This window comes from Cuculus canorus, chromosome 1 (assembly GCF_017976375.1).
Source record: "Cuculus canorus isolate bCucCan1 chromosome 1, bCucCan1.pri, whole genome shotgun sequence".
Taxonomy (NCBI): Eukaryota; Metazoa; Chordata; class Aves; order Cuculiformes; family Cuculidae; genus Cuculus; species Cuculus canorus.
This window is the reverse complement of record NC_071401.1, coordinates 50,228,013-50,250,230: the sequence shown is the minus strand read 5'-3', so window position 1 is coordinate 50,250,230 and position 22,218 is coordinate 50,228,013. Positions and strand designations below refer to the sequence as shown.

At 37.9% G+C, this 22,218-nt stretch overlaps 1 protein-coding gene across 1 annotated transcript in view; it reads right to left on the bottom strand.

Moving 5' to 3' along the window:
• Nucleotides 1-820: 820 nt before the first annotated feature.
• Nucleotides 821-22,218, bottom strand: part of TMTC4 (transmembrane O-mannosyltransferase targeting cadherins 4) — a 57,478-nt gene continuing 36,080 nt past the window's right edge. The window contains exons 12-18 of the mRNA XM_054088246.1: nt 14,623-14,702; nt 14,359-14,466; nt 14,084-14,225; nt 13,318-13,432; nt 12,738-12,850; nt 6,283-6,352; nt 821-5,764 (exon numbers count right to left, since the gene is read on the bottom strand). Of these exons, the coding sequence (XP_053944221.1) occupies nt 5,613-5,764; nt 6,283-6,352; nt 12,738-12,850; nt 13,318-13,432; nt 14,084-14,225; nt 14,359-14,466; nt 14,623-14,702 (780 nt within the window). The 3' untranslated portion in view covers nt 821-5,612. The remainder of the gene's footprint in view (nt 5,765-6,282; nt 6,353-12,737; nt 12,851-13,317; nt 13,433-14,083; nt 14,226-14,358; nt 14,467-14,622; nt 14,703-22,218) is intronic.

The following is a 22,218-nucleotide window of genomic DNA, read 5'->3' as shown; positions in this document are numbered from 1 at the left end:
AGCGGAGATGAATTATCAAGGTAGGCTTTAGAGAAGGATAATGAACAATAGAGAACTGAGAGCCCATAGAAAAACACCAAGGACTTTTCAAAGAAAGAATACCTATTGTATAATGAATGTAAGTATCTGATGAGTTCGTGTGGGCCTTTGCCACTCACTGAGGTGATGGCCCAACTCTGAGTTGTTAATAAAGCAAGCCTAGAGTTACCCACAGTCTGGTGAAAATTCTTTAACATCAGGGATGGTGACTACACCGCTTCCTCAGACAGCCTGTTCCAGTGTTTCACCACTCTTTCAGTAAAGACTTTTTTCTAATGTCCAACCTAAACCTCCCCTGGTGCAACTTGAGTTTCCTCTTGTCATATTACTTGTTGCTTGGGAGAAAAGACTAGCACCCACCTTGCTACAACCTCCTTTCAGCAAGAAGGTCTCTCCCTCAGTCTCCTTTTCTCCAGGCTAAACAAGTCCAGTTCCTTCAGTGGATCGTCTTAAGACTTGTTCTCCAGACCCTTCACCAGACTTATTGCCCTCCTCTGGACACGCATTTTGTTTTTTTAGGCATAGGCATTCAACGTCAATACACTTATGCAGAATGGAGATTTTGAACTCCCCAAGTTTTTGTTACTCCAAGGGGAACAATGTTGTTATATCACAATATCAGTCTTTCATAACCATTGAATTATTTTCTAGCTTATAACAGAACCCTGAAGCAAAAGCTTACTACAAAAATAAACACCGTTTTTGCGATTAAAATCTATGCAAAAAGATAGCAAAATGCAGATTTATTACATGGCTTCATTACAAAAGTACTTACTTCTTGCTCAGCTGAAAATAAATTGGAACGTACCATTGGCAATCTAACTTGTTAACACTACATTAAAAAACAGTTCAACTTGGCAATCACAAGCTACCAATTTCAATATCTGTAGGGATTTTTTCCTAACAGAAATACTTATTTTAAAAAGCCTTGACCCACTTGTCATGTATTGTCTCACTGACATGCACTGAACACCCATGCCATGATACTGCAGTGAAGCCTGGTACAAAGTTCATCTAGCAGTCCTCCAGTGCTCGATAGCCCATGCAGCTATGCACATCCTCTTCTGAAGAATGGCTGTACGGTCCTTTTTCCTTAAAGTACAGGATCCGAGTTGCTTTGTTCGTAACATAACACCTGTGTACAACCACTTCACATTATCATGGAGCCTGGCTCACAGTCTTAAGTGGCCTTCACTAGTGGTACCTACTGCTTATGGGTGGTACATGACAGAATTTTTGCTCCCTTGGCATTTACATCACAGAAACGGAAACATCTGATCTCACTTTTGTTTCTAGCAGCTGCTAGTCTTTTCAAGTTAAACATCCCTGCATAAAACACAAGTTTGGTAGAGGCATACCAAGAGCTGTGGAAGGAAGCAGTGTTCAGTGAATGGGCCAAGAGAATAATCGTGTGGGAATCTAAATGTAATAACAGGTATGTAAATGTACCCATGCTGACATGAAATGTGGAACACAAGCAGGAACCAGCAAAGAAATAGTAAGATGTTTAAACTAAAAAAACTTCACTGTAAAGAAATGGGTTATGCTATCACATGTAACATTCCGTAAAGAAATGGGCTATGCTATCACATGTAACATTCTAACAGCTACAGCTTGAAATAGCAACTTCAATTTAAGAAAAAAAATCTTACCTTTGCACATTTACAGTTGCTTTAGATTGCTTTTAAAACAAATTGAAAGACACCAAAAGTCAATTCAGTAGAAGCTGTTACCATTTCTTGTGATCATAGACAAGCTAATAATGGATCAAGCTGGACCAGAATGTTCTATTTCCATACACAGAGATTTGACATTCAGAGGCTTTATCAGTCATATAAATTTAACTATCTGCAGAAAGCTCTCTTAATTTATCTCATCCCATTTCATCATCCAACTCTTGGACTCTCAAGGCAAGTTCCTGCCAATTTGCTTTAATGCCAGTCTTTTAATATTCTTGGTGCAGATAGTGTATGACAATGCTACAGATGTAGGGGACCAGATTACTTCAACTGGAAGCAGCAGTGAGATTTTTCTTCGAGGTATTAATCAAAGCTGATCACCTTAGTTACTCTTTGGCGTTAATGAAGAGAAATACCTGCTTCAAGTACATGACACCTCACATTCTGAACGTGCTTTCTTTAGGAGACAAATCATGCTTCAGATTACCTGTTGTTTTTTTTTTCCCCAGTGACTATATAGAGAACCTGGGATGGATATCTCAGATGCAGGTATCTCAAATTCCAGGGAAACAAGTTCCCAGTGAATAGGCCCAATATCTTTAACAAATCACTCAAGTGATTTGTAAAATCACTTCTTGTAAACGCACACATAACCCACAATCTCTAAAGGTTAAATCCTAAGTATGGTATTAAATAACAGGAAACTTCAAGTACATGGCATTGGTCTAAATATGAGAGAAGCACGGTTAGGGAACTCCCTTGGAAGTTTTTGGTGAAGAGACTTATCTATAGCAGCCATTGTGAATATTTTTATGACTCCACCCTGTGCGTTGAATCATTCTGTTCTCTCCTCAGAACTGCATTTGAACAAGCAATCTTTGAAAAAATTGTATCCATTTTTTTTAATTGCACTACAGAATCAAGCAAGGTAGCTGATAAGAAGGAAACTTTAATATTCCTTAATGATCAATGGTGGAAAAGCAACATGGGGAATAAATCCAGCGCACTGGAAAGACAGACAATGTTTGCAACAACAGTTATGAACAAAACTAGTTTTTCTCCACCTTTCTTTCTTCCAGGTTGTGTGTTCTCCACTATTCCAGGAGTCAGTTATGAGGTATGAAAACACAAGCAAAAAGTTAACATTACAACCATTTTAATAAAACTCACTATTATTTTCACTCTCAAAATATTTCTGAAAATGAAGTAAAAAAATATTTCACATTCTTGAAAGTCTTAAGGATTTCTTTATTAAAAAAGTGGTTTTATTTGTTTCTTCTTTTGGACCCAATTCTGTCTCAACCTTAGATTCAGACATAATTGTATCCTTATTACCATCATACAAGTAACCACACTGAATTTCTGTAGCACTGAAAATTATACAAGTGATATAAAACATCCAAGCTGTTGGCATGTATCTTGCATTTAAGACTCTTGAATAAAGGACAAACTGACTTCCACTGAGGAATTCCTACAACAACTTTGGTTCATAAAAACCTAGAAAGAATTCATACCCCATACATAAAATTAATCTACTGGATTTCTGTAAAGCTAATATGGCAGGCAATAGGGAAAAATATACAAGTAAACTTCAGGATGAGAATAATAATTTAAACTCAGTATCTCATATTCCAAATATACAGAAAAGATCTGATCATATTAAACACATTTATCTTCTGCTGTAGACTTCTGCTATTTTTCAGGCCAGATCCCAATTCTTTAATGCCTCATGACTGAAGCAGGTAAGCGTTATGTGTATTTGATGAATAACAGGCTATGTATGGAAAGCCTTGAAAGTCTGCTGTTTGTACTGAACGTTGTATCTATTTCAGAATGTTTTAGATACAAAAGTTGGTACTGACTAAACTATACTGCTTATGAAGAGATGATTAGCCCTACTGGTGCAGCATCCTGCTGGATCAGTACAGATACTTGTTTATATCCTGCAAAGATATTCAGAAACTAGTTTCTGAAAATTTTGTCCAGAAACCAGAAGAAATGGAGACAAAGGCATCAACCTAGGTCCTGCTGAGAATCAGGGTTCACTAGCAGGAGAGGAGCACTGCACTAGCACAAATACGTGCCTCTGGTACCTCAACTAAAATCAGTATGGCAACATATCATGTAATGTAGGCATATTAATTCATTCAAAGCCAAATTTGTGGACAGCCTTGCTGGCTTGATCTATAGTTTGCCTGGCAATTATATTTCATTATAGTAGCTGCACTACTTGTAGTATCCAAACTAGCTTTGTCAGAGGATGCTTTGGTAGCTCTGCAGTATTGCAATGTGCTCTGTAGGCACACTTGGTTCTTGAAACAACTTCCACGAACAACTGTCACTTCCGGGCAAATTTCTAATGTAAAAGCAGCCTAGGTTCAAAACATGGTATAGATGTAGACTGGTTACATGATGATCAGATGGCAAGGTCACACAACATTTTGTCCTACAGCAGGCATTCCCTCTACACTTGAAATGGTTCCACACGTAGGTGAGTTGCGTATGGAGAACATACCACAATCTCTGTACAATAATCATTGGACAAATTAGGAAAACTGCAGATACCACATTGATCCTTTTTCCCTATGAGGGGGGACAGAGGGAAATGATAAATATGAAAAGAGAGGTACAGTTCTTCAGTTTTCATATCCACTAGAAATCTTTCAATCTTAAAGAAAAAGACCCCAACAAATAAAAAGACATATGACCACTTCCTGAAGCAGCAATGTAAATACGAGCACACGACAAACAGCTCTGGACAGCCAGAGTTTAAACGTGTATTAAAACATAGCACATTTTCAAAAGTGACACCGTATCACTATCTGAATCCTCTCACATCAACGTGATCAGCTTATGCATGAACAGCTATGCTTATTTAACTGCCACTTCAGCAAACACATGGGAGAAAAAGTGAATCTGAGTTCCTTCCAGTTAATACAACAACAGCCAAGGTCAGGTGCTCTGCCTGGTTACTCTTTCACATGAATTCTCTCCTTATTCACCAACAATACAGAAGTTGAAATGTGTAATGTCCTTAACCAGAAAGGACTGAAATGCCTGAGAAAAGAGGAACTGGCTCCTGTAGATGCTATGCTATATTTAGATCACTGACCTGTGGCAGGAACTAAAGCAATTCTGACTTGTTGCCCGAGCTGTCCATGCTAGATGAGGCTGCCTGCAAGAACAGAAACTCTAGCTGACTTCTCTGTCACCTCAGACTTCTTTTCCCTTTGCTGCTTGCTAAAATCTCCATCTTCATCTAAGAGTACTTCCTCCACTCAAGCACACCTCAGCAGTACACTGGCTGACAAATGTTTATGGTCAAATCCTTGTCCTCATTTACTCCTGTACAAATCTGACACTTTGAAGGGTGGAGCCAGAAACAAGGGCATAACTCAAGTTACAAGAGTAGACTGATGTGCTGGAGAGAATCCATTCTCCCAATGGCTCTGCAGGACTGGCAGTAGAAAGCATTTATATGACTGAAGTGGACATATATTCTTCGTACTTGAAAAGATCAGGATTTAAACAGGAAATTGCACTTTTTTTAGAATCACTTTCAGAAATAAGACTGCCTTCCTCCTGCTACTAAAAAGTCACATGAAGACATCAAATTACATGTGAAAGCTGTGAAATGCCATCTGCATTGCTTTCATATACCTATAAAAATGTTCTAAGGGACTTTAAAAGCAGTTAAAGAGTAAAAATAAAATGGTCCCCCAAACTGCAGCTGAAATGTTAGGATCTGTAGGAGGGCATTAATTGGACATTCGAGTGTGCATTGCTGGTGGTGGTGTTGTTTTTGAGATATAAAGACTGAATCCTTTACATGGTCAAAAGTACCCATGTAACATTAATCGCAAACAGCATGCACGGAAAACCTGAAAAGAAACATCAGGCACCGCTTTTCTTTTGCAATTGCTCCAGTTTTCGTCTTAAGAGGTTGTAGTTTTCCTTGGTCCCGGGTGCCATAGGATCAAGCTTCAGAGAGAGTTCGTAGTGCTTCTTTGCCAAGTCAAGATTTCCCCAGCGATGATAAAGCACAGCTGGAACATCAATGAGGAATTTCATTAGCAATATTGTTGAATAACATGCAATCTTGCCAATCACTTGGAAAACAACATTAAAGCATTTGTTTCCAGTGAGGGTCTCTTGCTGGCCAGTGGCACAGTAGCTGCTTGTTCTGTTGCTAAATGCAGGAGCAAAGCCTGGGAGCAGAACTGGCATGGGAATGCAGAAGGAATGAATTACATTGCAGCCATAAATGGCAGCTCTTATCTGGTGAGCTCATTGCGGGTTACAAGCATAGCATAAATGAACCAATTTGCAGACACTGAAGTGCAGCTACCTCTGGGCTGGATTGTGCAGCCCTCTTGATCTGTCATATCATGTGACAGCTTTTCTGGTTTAATGCCCTGTTCTTCTGGCTGGCAGTTTTTCTAGGAAGTAAAATAGAAAACTGCCCAGCAGGAAGAAGGCTCAAAAAGATCGCTTTTTCTTTTTGAACACAATGAATATGAAGCAAACAAACAATACAGCTGATAAGAGTTAGAAAGGCTCTTACCCAAATTACCGTGATAACTGGCAGCATTTGGATTGGCTTTAATTGCCTTGAGGAACAAAGCTTCAGATTCCTGAATAATTTAGAAGAACAAGTCAACAGGACAGTCTTCTCTTGTAGTATATAAAATGAAAAATTTACCTACAATTGTAATTAAAAAACCTCCCAAACTATGCAATATCTATATACCACTGTATATATATTCTAAGCCTGCGTGATCCTGTAGCTTAGGTGTCTACAGACTCCAGAAAACACTAATAATGCTACACAAGTGCCATGCTTTCACAGGCTGTTATTTTAGCAGAGAGCTATTAAGCACTATTTAAGTTTGCACAGCAGTTTACTTCAATTCTTTTTTTTTGACATAGTTATAATATTTTTAAACATTACCTACTGAGCTTTCCCTACTTATTCAATCAAGTTAAGGATAATACAATTCAGTATCTGAGAAAACTGCTTTTAGACATCTTTATGTTTAAAATACTTTTTAACATTTAAAATGGGAGCATTCCAGCCAACCCCTTTCAAATAGATGTTGCAACATGGTTCTCAATGAATGGTAACTGGATGCCTGTTGCTTAAAAAAATAAATCAAGACAATCGAAACATTCTTCACAAACTATCTTTTCCATATTCCCACTTGCAGTGTGTACTCTTAGGACTGTTGATATCTGAGTTCTTCTTGGAAAACCTGAGCAGCCTCACCAAATATTCGGTGAAATATTTATTGCTAAATTTATTCTCAAACTCAAACATTTGTATTTTCTCAAACTTGCTACTAATTAATGTAGGTACTTTTGTTTCAGAGCATATTTCCTACAGAAGTTTAAAAAGATACACCCCCCCAATCCAAATGAAGCATATTGACTTGCTTGAATGCAGGTTTAGATATTTTAGAGTGACTTTTACGTAGATTTCTCTGCTGTATTTTAGGGAAAGTTGCCCATCCATTTTCAGTGTAAATGACCTGAAGATAAAATTAACTCAATGTGGTAGGCTTCTGTCTGAATGCACGTATTTGCTGTCTGAGGTAGGTGAGAACAACCTGCGGAAAAAGCCTTTCCTTTGTGCTAAGTTTTTATTACTTAATATCCACAAAACACAATGAAGGCTCTAATGAAAAAGCAAACCTGTCAGATTAGTTCCACCATCTTATCACGTGAAATATGAGCTAAGGTTTTGTAAGAGTCCCCCGGGGGCAAGAAATTTCTGATGTCAAGACTAAGTCACTCAACTTCGAGTGACTTAAGAGCTTCCCAGTATGTCCAAATTCAAACTCAAACGACATGCTCCTTTCAGTGCACTGCTGAGCACAGCAGATCTCAAGCCTAGACAGATTGATGCAGGAAGTGCCTTTGTCTTCTTAGGTCAAGGAAATTACAAACCCTAGGGTTCTCCTGTTCTTTGCAGGACACTGTGTTTCAGGAGAAGGAATACTGGATAGGAGTGAACAAGGGAACCAGATGTCTGGAAATTTAGGGAGTATAGGATGCCATAGTACAAGTCTTAGCATTGCTTTTGCATGGCATAAGTGACACCTCCAGTATTCTCATACTGAGACTATTTAGAGTTCCTTGCTGCGTTGATCTCTTTGAAACACATGAGTTTAGTGTCTTACTTAATATTTTGAACGAGGGGACTGAATGCACTTTCAAAAACTTTACACATTGCACCTAAGAGGAAGGAATGGTCAATACACCGGAGGGAAGAGTGGCTACTTGGAGTCCTGGATAGGACAGAGAAATGGACTAGGAGGAATCCAGAATGATTTAGGTGGGAAAGGACCTCTGGTGGTCCAACCTCCCTGCTCAAGCACAGCCAGCAACCCAGGACCATGTGTAGGCAGCATGTTCAAGGATGGAGACCCCACAACCTCTCTGGGCAACCTCTGCCAGTGTTCAGTCACAGTCAAAGTAAAAACCATTTCCTAATGTTGGGAGGGAATATCCCTTGTTTTGGTTTGGGCCCATTGCTTCTTGTCCTGTCACTCAGTACCACTGAAAAGAACCAGTAGGAAAGATGCTCCGGTTCCTTCATCTTCTTTGTGGCCCTTTGCTGACTCTCTCCAGTATGTCCATGGCTCTCTGGGAACTGGACACAGGACTCCAGGTGTGGCCTCACCAGTACAGAGGAAGGATCACCTCCTTCAACCTTCTGGCAACACTCCTAACACAACCCAGGATTTCATTAGTCTTCTTTGCTGCAAGGGCACGTTGCTGGCTCAGTCAATCTGGTGTCCACCAGGATTCTCCGGTGCTTTTCTGCTTCACGTGAGAAGATGGTGGAACTAATCTTTTCTGTATGTGGCTCCCAGCACGTACTGTGCTTGGGGTTATTCCCCTCCAGCTGCAAGGCTTTGTACTTCCCCTTGCTGAACCGCCTGTTTAGGTCCCTCTGGATGCCATTATGACCCTCTGGCATGTCAGCCACTCTTCCTAATTTTGTGTCATCCGCAAACTTGCCGAAGGCGCACTCTGTCCCATTACGCAGGTCATTAATGAAGATGTTGAACAGGATTGGACTGCAGGAATCTCATGAAGTTCAACAAGAGTAGAAGTCCTGTACCTAGGATAGGATAAGCCCACGCTAAAGTACAGGCTGGGAGGCAGCTGTCTAGGAAACAGCTCTGCAGAAATCAATCTACTGGGACTGGTAAACAGCAAATTGAATAAAAGCTATTAGCATGTGTTCACAGCAAAGATGACCAGCCGCATTCTGGGCTATATTAAATAGAAGTACAGCCAGCAGGTCCAATGAAGTAATAAGTCTCCTGTATTAGCACTTTCAAGACTACATCTGGAGTATGTGTTCAGGTTGGGACATGGACATATTTTAGTAAGTCCAGCAGATAGCCATCAAGATGGTTAGGCGCTGGAGCACAAGACATACAAGGAGCAGCTGAAAGAAATGGATCTCTTAAGCCTTCAGAAGAGAAGATGAAGCGGAGATCTTACTGCTATCTACAAGTACTTGATCAGATGATACAAAGGAATTGGAGATAGACGTTTCTCACAAGTCTGTGAGACAGGATGAGACAAAATGGGTACAAGCTGGCATACAGGAAATTCAGGTTTTTTTTGGTACTGTAAGGGTGGTCAAGCACTGGAAGATGCTGTCCAGAAAGATTTTAGAATCTCCATCCATAGAGATGTTCAAGATTCTACTGGAGATGGTTTCCCTAGGGTCAGGCGTTGGGCTAAGTGACCTCTGGACATCCTTTCCGGTTAAAATTTTATTATGATTTTTGACTCAGTCATGTGAGAAACATACTGAGACTCAAAACATTTGGCAAGTCTCGTGCTGCTGCAAGATAACCTCCTCTTTTCATACAACCATCCAAGCCTAAAAATCAACAGTGGATTTGCACTTGAAAGCATGTAGTAATCAGAAGTCCTACAAACTTGTATTTTTTCCACTGCAAATTTTAGCATTTTGGTCTAATAAGTGAATATATCTGCTTTCTTCACTGGGCACTTGGGAGCAATCAAAGTGAAAGATGTGCTGTAAAATTAAAGGAGATGCACCTAATGCATGGACTTAACCTTTCACTGCTGAAGTACAATAGGACAACATCTGCAACAATGCATACCCAGAAAAATTAAATCAAATAGATCCCAGAGTTGGCTGTCATTATCATATCTTCCAACTACATGCTGCAAGCATTTTTATCACTACTACTTTGCTCAGCAGCTAGTAGAAGTATACTGACTGATTAAAGGCTATTTAAGATGCATCATATTCACATTACTATAGATATATGGAGTAAATATACATTCTAGTACATCAGTGATATTTCAAATTGCTGCATCTTGCCAAATCTTAAGTGTTGCCAAGAAACTTGCACACTGCATATAGCAAAGGCTTTGGGTAAGCACACTGCATTCCATCTGCTGCCAAGGCCACAGCACAAAATTGTTGCCTGGTTTTATTTCACATATAAAAATGCTGAATGGTTTCAATTTATTGTACTCTTTACAGAAAAAACATAGATGTATACCTAACAAAAATATAATATACATATTTTCAAAGAACTAGACACAGTTTAGTGCTTCATACTTTGTGACAAGAATGAGCATTTAAAGGAGAACTCTAACTCAGTATAACAGATGTTAATTAAAAAAACAAACCCACCAAAACAGCTCATCCTTTATGTGCTTTTGTTTCTGGAACAATAAATCATTCATGAGTAGATACAAACAGAAATCATAAAGAGTTCGGATTTTTTTGGTCACTTAGGAAAACCATCTGCTGAAAAATCAAAGTGCGTTTGAAAATGAAGATTATTGTGTGCTTATTGGAAAGAAATGTTTCCTAACATAGAAAAAACTTTGACTCAACGTCTTTTAAGATAAGAGATAAAGAAACACAGAACAAATCTTACTTTACAGCAAAAGAGCCAACAACAACTTTTATACAGACACTTAACAAGTAACCTAATAAATGAAATGCCTGAGGTTATACAATACATCAGACACAGCCAGGCTGCCCTCTGAAAATTAACTCCATCACCTTGACAGTCTCCATCCTGCCACACCCCTCCTCGCCCCCTTCCATCCCAAACACTCAATAAAAATCCTTGAAGAGCCATCCATGTCTCTGTTTTAATGTGGTGAGGAGGTGGACAAGAAATCCAAATTTTCCATGCTTTTAATTGTCATTTAGCATTCTCCCACCTAAAAAACCCATATCTCTTTTTATCAGTCAATGCAAAACACAGTTACTGAGATTATAAGCCTTTCTACCCAAGTCCACTTTCCAATTCCCCTAATTTGCTCCCCCTGTTATAAGCCATCAACTTCAAGTTAACTAGGTAAGTTTTACACACTACGCAAACCTATTGAACTATTAAAACACTCACTAGCTCCCTGCTTTCTTTCCCCAGCTCCACTGCTCTTTTTGCTTTATTCTGGATGCTGACTTGAAAGCTTCATTTTCCTGTACTATTATTTCTACTTTGTCTCCAATACGTTTCCCTGTAGCATAATGTCCCTTCAGAGCCAGCAGTCAAAATTGCTACCTCCTTTATTTTTTAAAATCCACAAGACAGACTTGATTCTCCTACATCTGGAAAAGTTTTCCAGCTAATTTTCAACTTATTTTTTCTACTTATTTCATTATAAATGCTCTTTATTCTGTCATGCTTCATACTCTTCTTGATGAATAACTACACAATCCTCTATTCTTTCACAGTCATGACTCACCAAAATAATCCTAGCAATTACCTCCTCCATAATCTCATCCCTTATACATTCTGGATGTAAATTGGTGTCCTTCTAGAACTTTGTTAAAGTAAGCTAAAATATACATTTTATGAATCTCAGGTGGAGAAAGAAAAGAAATAGAGTGTACAGAAAAAAAACCAGTCAGTCTGGAGAATAGTAATGGGGTATCTGAAGGCATCACTAACTCAAACAAATGCAAGTGCTGGGTTGTCACAGGCCCTGGCTTCACACGTGGACAGGTCATGATTCCACAGCTGAACAGGACTGTAGAAATTTGAGTCACCACAGTAATTAACGGAAAAATTCTGAGAAGCTTAACATTATAAAAATCTCCTTACTTCGCATATACTGAGGATGTTCTTTCAGTGCTACGAACAATATCACTATCAAAAAGCCATCAAACCCCTCAAAAGCCATAGTTCCGTAAATGACATTTTTCTGAGGAATAACAAAAACTTCCTTGATTATTAATTTGTCCCTCTCACATATATACATTAGTGATGATGGAGTCAATTAAAACAACTAAATATATTAACTGCGTATGATTTATTCGCTATCAGCTCATACAATTCCTTTTGGAAAATAACTCATTCTCATAATTTCCATTACAACTACTACATGTAAATATAAGTAGCTTATGCTGAGCTACCACTCGCAGGCTGGTCCACTGCATCCAAGAGGAAATTCACTACATAGCTCAGTGTATGGACTTTTCCTCATATTGTTCTGGGGTTACCAAGGTATCCCCATCGTCAGTTGGGATTAGCGAATCTGTATATCTCTATTTTAGATAGCATCTCAGGCAAAGAGGTTATAATTCATATAACGTAATGGTAAACCTTGCTTCCTTTCCATACCAAAGGCACAAGGACTGGCATGTCGCATCCAATTTTAGTTCCTGAACCAAGGCCTCTAAATCAGAGCAGGCTCTTTCTGTCAGCTATGAAGCAATACAAGACCCTAACTGCCCTCTAGTGTGCTTAGGAGCCTATTTCTCTCCAATGGCCACTGACGTAGTTTAAGGCAGCAGCATTCATAACGCAGGCATTTTGAAATAAGATGGGGGTGCACTTAGGCCAGAATCGCATAGCAATAGGGCATTGCAACCTGATTATCCAAGCCATTGTCCACGATGACCTCGAACGGCTTCTACAAAAACCTGTTACAAGAGTTTAAATAGGAAAAAAACCCAACCAAACCCCAAAAATCCACACTCTGAAAGCTCTAGTTACCTACCTTATATTTTTGTGATTTCCCCAACACATTTGCCAATGAAAACATAAGGGAATGATCATTAGGTATTAATTCCAGGGCCTCTCTTCCAACTGCTTCTGCTTGAGCTAGATTGCCTGGGAACCCATGTAGTAGAAAGAGAGAAAGCATCTTTTAACACAGCCTTACTAGCTACTTTTCATGCTGCAAACATGCATATTGTACAAAGAGCCAATTACATGCATTTTTAAAGAAAACAAGGTATCACACATGTACAAACTTAACATCTCACAGACAAGCAACAGAAAACCTCTGTTTTGTTTTCAACAGATAACACTTTCAGAACAACACAGCACGGTTTCAAATATTCTAAAGTTTGGTCTATAATACAAACAGGCTTGCACAATGATGGCATTTTAAAGAAGGGTCAGAAATTCAATTTATGGGCTGGATTTCAAGTGATGCTTTAAAATCATTGAGTCGGAAGGTACTATATTTAGAGTGTGTCTGGGTAACTAAAGAAGAGACAGAACTCCTTTTAGACAAAGCTTTAATTTTTGCTAGACAATGAATTATTCATTAAAACATCCAAACAGGCTCATACCTGTGTTGTCAAGCAATATAATCATATTGTTCCAAGCCAAACTGTGCTCTGGTTTCAGAACTGTAGCATTCCTCCATGCATTCAGTGCATCTATATGGCGATTCAAATCTGCATACTGAAAAGAAAATGTCGGTAGTTTCACCCTGATTCGCTTTACTTCCTATCATGCAATAAACACACTGAAGAGTTGTTAAGGTCTTATTCCATGCTAGTATAATTTGGTTTTGTAGCCAAAAATAAGAAACATAAAAATAGTACTACGGTAGTAAGGAAGAGTGGTATACATTAATTTTACCCTCCTTTTCTCTAGCAGCCAGCCTTGCTTTCAAATATGCATGTACCCATAGAATAGGGAGAAAAAACAGCATGCAATTTAGAAATCTACACAAAAGAATAAGTAAATATTGAATATAAATATTTCCAAGAATCAAAACAGATTTTTTTTTTCGAAGTCCTATTACCTAACAATATACTACTGACTGCAAAACAGTCTAATACTGGGAAATGACTAATAATATATTTTGACAAAACACCACAATTTGATTTTTGTTTATACCTCCTTATATGAAAAAGTGGGACTACTAAATGTTGTATGGAAGGAAGTATACTGAGAAAGCAATAGGAAAAGCTACCAAAAATATGAAATCACTCTGAAATACAAATCAAGCAAGCTAGAATAAATAAAGCATTTAACAGTGCAGCTGAATTATACACACACACACACAGAGATTCCTGTCATAGCTATCATTTATACAAAAGCACTTACCAACCGCCCTAAATTGTAGTAACAATCTGGATACTTTTTCCTGTGTTTAATTGCTGTCCAGTAGCTTTGTTCTGCCTCTTCAAACCTTCTTAAACTGTTCTGTACTATTCCTAGATTCATCCAAGCAGCAGCAAAATCAGGTCTGGGCCATTTGGGAAAAAAAAAACCCAAAACAACAAACAGAGAGGATAACTGAGCATTTGGAACAAAAGATCTTATTGTATCATTTCTGCTCAGTTGGTGCAAAACACTGCTTAGCATTGTTCTAAACATACTGTATTTGTACGGCTAAGGACAGCAACTCCTCTGCTTCTTGGAGCTCATTTCTTTCTTTCAGAATATTTCCAAGGTTGTTCATAGCATGTACGTATTTCGGATTCAGCCTAAAATGTAAAATTTAAGAGGGCACGTATTACTTTTTGCAATTTGCTGGCTCGGAAATGCTGTAGATCATGAAAATGAATACCTAAGCAGTTTCTTCATGTTAAACATGAAAGCAATTTTATGATAGTTTATTAAAGCAGTAAAATTCCTAATACCTTACAGCTTCTCTGTAGTATTTGATCGCAGCACTTTGATTTCCTTTATCAGCCAGGTTTTTGCCAACATTGTAGTGCACCTGAAAACACACAGACATTCTACTTGATGCTGTACAGTCAGGTATTTTGTGGAGCCAAACAGATACAGTCAAAACTTGCTTCCTTCACTGCTGGCTTTTGTGGTGGGTGGATACTTAAGATTGGACAATACATACAATGAAGACAGGAAGACAAAAATCTGAGGAATAAATTAATAAATCGGTTTACTCATTCCAGCTATTTAAGAAAGATTATTCACTTCCTTATTTTACAAATGAGGTCACTGCACTTTCCACAAGACTCTTTATATGGAAACCTCTTGCTCTTCATTTCATTTATTTGTCAGATAGGTTAGGGAAAGTCTGACTCAAATAAAATCCACCACAGCAGAAGAAACACTACAGCAGTGTGAGCATTGATTAAACTTTGCTTAAACATTAATTAAACTGTAGCATAAATTCAAAGAAATTCAACGTTAACAGAAAAACTAAGCTTCATGTTTCAAAAAAAACCAAAACAACCCAAATCACCCCAAAATAACATGCATATACTATTATTCTCTTGGGATAAAATGCATTGAACACCATTTCTGAAATAATGTGTATAGCAACATGTTGGAGACCTTGTCTGTTAAAGAGGAGAGGAATGAAGGATGGATCTGGAGCTTTGAATTGTAGCTACAAGGTAGAAAACACATCACCTGAACTTATGGCGAGCACTAGACAGGAATAAATATATTTCAGGACATCTCGAATCCTACTTTAAGACAAATCTCAGAAGACTACATTGACTTTGTGGTCAACAGGAAGACTCAGGTTTGGAAATAACAGAAAAATACTGTGAGTAAGAGATTTGAAATCAAGTTATATATACTTAATCTAAAACAAATACACATTGTGATTTCTTTCATACTCTGAAAATCTAATTTATATATTTTAAAAACCACTATGCGTACCTTCAGATTGCAGTACAAAAAGATAGGTTTGTAATGCTTTTAGATAACTCTAATTACCTTCTGCATTCAAAAAAGGATATTCTCACGTGTCCGTCAAAGGAAAAATTCTAATTATATTTGGCACAATACCAGGGAATAACATCCATTACAAACAACTATGTTTGAACTTAGTTGTTATGGTATTTAATTATTGAATCCCATCTCTGTGATTGTGTCTATGCAATAAACACCAATGAATAAAGTTAACAACACTTTCTATGCTTTCTAGAAGAGTGAGAACATGCTTTCACTGGTCTTAAAGAGAAGGAAGATGCTGTAAAGCTTAAGAGGCATACACAGAAGCAGCTCCTTGGGCTGTAACATATAAAACAGTACACAAATTCAGCATCCCATAAAAGCAGTTCTAGCACAGCTTCCAAAAAAAGAAATCCAGGTACTTCCATGTTACAGTCATAAAAATATGCCAAGGTCCATACCAAAGAAGCAACAGAATGATACATTTATATCAAGGCATAGTCATTCATAAAGATCAGTTGACTGTGTCAAAAAGAAAAAAGACAGGATAGTGCTGTTTTCCCAAGAGTCATTAAAATAAAATGATACAGCCTGAAAGATGTTTCTTAGGGCAGAATTCTATTTTTATATTTCTTCCAGAAATCTTTCAGCACACTGCAGTAACTTTCTTACCAAACTGGATTATTCTGATCATATATGCTGAAATTTACAAACTCGAAATTTATTCAAAGCAAATTAGGTTATTAAATTTCACTGTGTTTCTAGATAAAAGACAAATTGTGGCAAACTCCAAGAAATAAGGAAAGATTTCACTCAATAATGTATATTAGCCTTTAAAATACTTGACTCCACATTTCAATATCAACAAACATGATTACAAGATTACATTTAACCCAATTAATTTTTTCTTTTTTTTTTACGTTGTACAAAACTCGTTGTACTGAAGGAAATAAATTTGATTAAAGACTGGGAACAGAGCCCATGAGCAAAAACTTGGTATACACCAAACACTCGAGTCTTTCACATTTCAGCTGTCTTATGTCAACAGAATTGTGCAGACTGCAGAAACCTGAGAGAGATCAATTCTCTTATGTGAAAACATCAAATGAAATATTAAGTGTACACGTACATATTATGGACTGAACTAAAGATATGTGCTACAGTCTATTAAAACTGATAGCAAAAATATTCAAATAGACTGTTAGCAGTTTTGACAGTGTATTTTTTCTGGAAAAAAGGAAATAATGTTTATGTACAATATCCCTGAAAATTAAGAGGTTATTGTTATATGTAGGTTTCCTAATTTCCCTTTGAGTGCAATTGTAGCTATAGTTCCTGTTAACAGGTGGTGACAGAGAGGAAGGAAAGAGAAGAAAAACAAGAACTAGCTTTCCAAAACAACTTCTCTGCATATCCTAAGTATCCAATGACAAAAAAAAGCTATGTAACAGATTATGACAGCCAGTAATATTCTTCATTTAAGAACAAAAGTCAACAAAAGGTTTCCAGGCAGAGTCATTTGAGAGGTGCAGGTGCCTTCTGCCATACAGCCATGTCTCTAATTTCACTGGTCGTGACAGAGAGATGCCAAGATCAGCCTTTAGCTCTGCTCCCTCAAGCCAGGCTGAGCTTTACTATCTGCCCTCTGCTAAGCCCAAGGCTGTAACTCTCCTTGACTTCTCCTATGACCCCTACTTGCACAACATGGAGACAAAAGTACTTTTCATACACCAATGGGTGGAAAGAATCTGGCCTTTAAAAATGAAGGGCCAATGTGATGTTTTAAACGTAATGTGGAGATGTCGTTCTTCTGCCTGTGACAGATACTGTACAGGCTGACCTGGGAGAGAGGATTTTCCTTTCCTGACTAAACATTTAAAAGCAGACATAGCATTACAATAATAAATGATTAAAGATAGATATTAACCGGAAATGACACATTACATTATGTCCACATGCTCCTTTATCAGTCTTAAACAGGTAATTACTTTACCGTAATAGTTCTAAAAGGAGAACTTCTCAGGGATGCATAACAACACAGTATTCTCCAAAACCAGGGCAATAAGATAAAAATACCCTAGGATAGAACCTAGTTGATCTCAACAGGCATGCATTGTTTAAAGCTAACATAACCATGGCACCACAGCCTAGCCAAAGAACAAGCTCTGCGTGTCTGTCTGCAATACCTCAATTGGCCTAAGAAGTCAGTATAAAAACGCAAAAGTGTGGTGTGTTATTTTATGTTATGCAATGCTTGAAGTCTTATTTAAGGGTTTAAACATGCACGCCTATTTAAATGAGGAAAAGAAAAAAATTTCCTATACAAACCCAAAATCACTGTCAAACCCATTTTGCTATTTCCTCTTCTCCCTCAAAGCAGTGCAGGAAGAAATTCAAATGTAGTATCATCTTCTAGGAGATATGCCCCCTCAGTTGGAGCACTACTATTTTAAACTATTTTATTTTCTCTTCCTAGCTGCTTATAATCAATTTACAGCAAGTATGAACATCTGCTGAGAACAACAGAAGCAAAGCACAGATGTCAAAATTTCTACAGAAACATGCAGATGCTTTTGTTCAATGCCAGCTTCTTTCATCAGACACTTCTTTTTCCTCTACTACTGAAATTCTATTTTCTAAATAATAATAAAACAAAGCCTATTTATCTTCACATTTTGATTGTGCAGCTAATGTTGTCTAAAGTTTCTTCTGCATGACTGTGCATGACATACAAGAAAATTGACATCTAAAATGGTATCTGTGTGGTAAAGCACTGCAGACAGCCATTATAAATACAGCCCACAGCACTTAAGGTAAATTCTGCAGGAGATAATCCCCTTTTAATATATGGCATAGAAAAGAATTCTCAATATCTAAAGGAAATGCTCTCTAGATCAGCTTCATAAATCCTAAAACAGCAGCAAATCTTGTTCTGTCATGGAGAGGTTTTACAAGAATTTTTAAGAAAGTAATCCTACAAACTGTTGTATATTTGCAGTATTCGCATAGCTTGTCTTCAACAGACTTGTATCTATAATAATCACAGTTTGCATAAAGCATCAAGTACAAAGTTACTACCATTAATACGTCAAGGCAGACTGGTTAGTAACACATTCTGTTGGGAATATTATAACTGCCTTGCTTATACCAGAGAAGTTGCTACTGAAATGGCTTTTAAAAAGTTATCTTTATTAATTTCTATCCTTTAAAGAAAAGGAGAATGTACAGGCTACATACAGAATATTAATGATTTATGATCATTTCAACTCAGTTATTTCAGCCTCCTCTAGCCTTGAGGAGGCTGAGGGGAGACCTTATTGCTCTCTACAGCTACCTGAAAGGAGGGTGTAGAGAGGAGGGAGCTGGCCTCTTCTCCCAAGTGACAGGTGATGGGACAAGGGGGAATGCCCTCAAGCTCTGCCAGAGGAGGTTCAGACTGGATATCAGAAAAATTTTTTTCACAGAAAGGGTCATCAGGGACTGTCAGAAGCTGCCCAGGGAGGGGGTTGAGTCACTATCCCTGAAGGTATTTAAAAGATGAGCAGATGAGGTGCTGAGTGGCATGGTTTAGTGGCAGACAGGAATGGTTGGACTCGATGATTCAAGAGATCTTTTCCAACTTGGTGATTCTATGATTTCAAATCTAGTAAAAGAAAAAATGGTGGCTGTTTCCCATGTACTTAAAAATGCAATGGCAAATTTTATTTGTACAATCAATTAGAGGAAGTCATCCAGATCTCTGGATTCTTAAAAACTGCTAATGTCTTTGCTAAAAATTAAGAAAAAGTAACTTGGCACTTCCAAGAGTAACTTATCACATGGCAAAAAAAAAAAGACACTAAGATGAGCAGTTAATCTTTAAAATTAAAAGAAACAATGTGTAATGACCTCAGAAAGTGAGAAGCAATACATCAATATCTAGGAATAGCAAACAGCAGTAGGACAAGGGCAAAAATCTCACATAACCTTATGTATTCACACCTTCTCTAGTTGTCAGAACTTTTAACATCACTGGAGAGAAACACAGATCTAGGGAGCAGTCCTTCTGGCCTGTGCCAGTCATTCAGTCCAAGGTGATGATGAACCATGTGCTAAAAGGGACAGATTCTTCTCCTTGATTACAAAGCGAGCCTGGCTGACTCGCTCAGATATAGATGTCTAAAGCTAAGGAGATAAATCCAAGCCAGTAGACTGATAAGGTGAAACAGTAGTAGTACTTTTATATCATAGCTTATAATTAGATATTCCAGTACTTCAGCAGGGCACTCCAGGATTAACTTGCAACATAATGACATTAAATGAAAAGATGCCAGATTGGATACAGTGAGCCTTTAAAACCAGCAGTACTGGTAAAAAATACTGCCAAATGTATTCAAAATGTATACCGTTTCAGTCTAACATGGAACTAACTTCAGCACAGGACCATGCAAGTTCAAACGTGTGACAAAATCTGGGACATGTTTAACCAAGATCTGTAACATGCTTCTTCCTCTGTCTTTAAATAAGGAAACAAATAAAGAAAGAACATATATATATATACACACACACTTAAAATATCTGAGACATTTAACATTTTAAATAAAATAAAATATTTAAAGCATTTAAAAATATGTATTGCGAACTTTTTTTTAAAAAAAGAATTTTTGTAACTTCATAACTTTACTAGTTATTTCCAATAAATTTTAAAATCACTGGGCCACAATTAAAGTTGATCCTAATTTTCATCCTCTTGAGACAGATGCATCCATCACTCAAGGGGGTAGATTCATCAATATGCCAGATAATATGATTTAATGCAGTTTCTATACCTCTATCTAAAGAGATGTTTAAAGACAACGAGTCTTGAAATTAGAGAAGGTACTGCTGCTGCTTAGAATTAAGGTAAATTTACTCTACACTGCTCACATCCAGACAAACTGAAATTGAAAGATCTGTACCAAAAACATGAACTAGGAGTTGCAGCTTTTGTTGCCTGTTGGGAAACACTGGAGATCCTGGAACCCTGCTACATAAGGGAAGTAACATATGACCATGTTACACATATTAAGGATGTTCCAATGACAACAAGAAAAAGCTATTATTTGCATTCTACCTTCTGGTCTGCATCAACCTCCAACTGAAATAAAAGGGCCACTGAAAGTCCTGTGGAATCATTTTTAAAGCATGTCTGCAATTTCAAGACAACAACAGGAGAACAGAACCTAGTTGCAATTTTTACATTCACCTTTGTCGAAACTGAATAAATATAGCAGAGTCCATAGAGAAAAAAAAGAAATTGGCTTTCACACATGGAATCTCTAATGCTGTTGCCTAGAAAAGTTCCTTACTGCTGTGATGTCAAAGTCACTCCATCAAAATGGGAGTGTGAGCCTACAAAACCCTCCCTGTTCACATCACCATGCTTACCATTTGTGCAAGCTGTCACTAGCAGCAATACAGCTCAGGCATGCCTACACAGCCCAGTGTTGACAAACACAAACTCATTTTCCCTGCACACTCGTTGGATTTGAACCAGCTGCATTAGTTCAGTAGCTTGCACACAGCTTATCGGCGCAAGCATAGCACTGTGCGAACACAGCTACACAGCTTCCCAGCCAGACATGGCCTGTGTCCAAGGAGCTTGGAACACAGGCAAAGAGTGTGGATCTGTCTAAAGCACTCTTACCACGGCAGATGGATGCAGTTACACACACAGAAACTGTTTTGTATTTGCTCCACTTATAGTATGCACTTGTCATTCAGAAGACAAGATATACTGAGGTCATCATTAGGAAGAAGATGGTTGCCTACCACTGCCACACAATAAAATACAACAGCTCTTTTTCTATGTATTGAAATCTGAGATTATTGCAAGACACCACCATGTTGTAAATACTGGCCATAAATGTTTTTTACTGCTCACTGCTGCTTATTTGTATTCCAGTGGATGCTAGGTTTATCATTCGCTTTGCAAAGTTGAGCATTCACAGGTTCCTTTTTAAACTCTGTGTCTTCATTTGTATTGTCTAGATACCACTCTCAATTTCAGAAATTCAGTCTTTTAAAACACCAATGTATATTTATTGACAAGCTGCACATTCCTATTCCCAGGGTCTTCAAAGAATCTCTGCTAAAATTCAGACAACATCAGGGCTCTGTGGTATGCTCCAACAGATCACACTCTCAGCTATCAAAGGACTGCTGTGGAGGTCACTTCTCCTGGCAGGCTAGATTCAGTCTACTATGCCAAACACTGGTGTTCAGCTCAGTGAAACATCCTATCCATTCCCATTCTCTCAGTTGTTTCCTCACTAAGCCTTGCAGGGAAAATTGCAGTTTTCTTCAGTGCTCCAGCCTGAAGACTCTAGCCCATTCAGCCACTATAAAAGAGCACAAGAGGGAGCAAAGATTTTACTCCCACATCCTGCAATGAACTGCTGATGTGCTTCTTTGTCCCTTAGCTGTGTTGGTTGTATATAAAAAGGATTCTAAAAACAGTGTAGGCATTATTCAGATGAATACATAGCTACTTACATTCTTTTCAACATTTTGTTGTAATAACTTCCTATTATGCACGCAATTGTTTTAGTAGATTTTATTATCAGTAC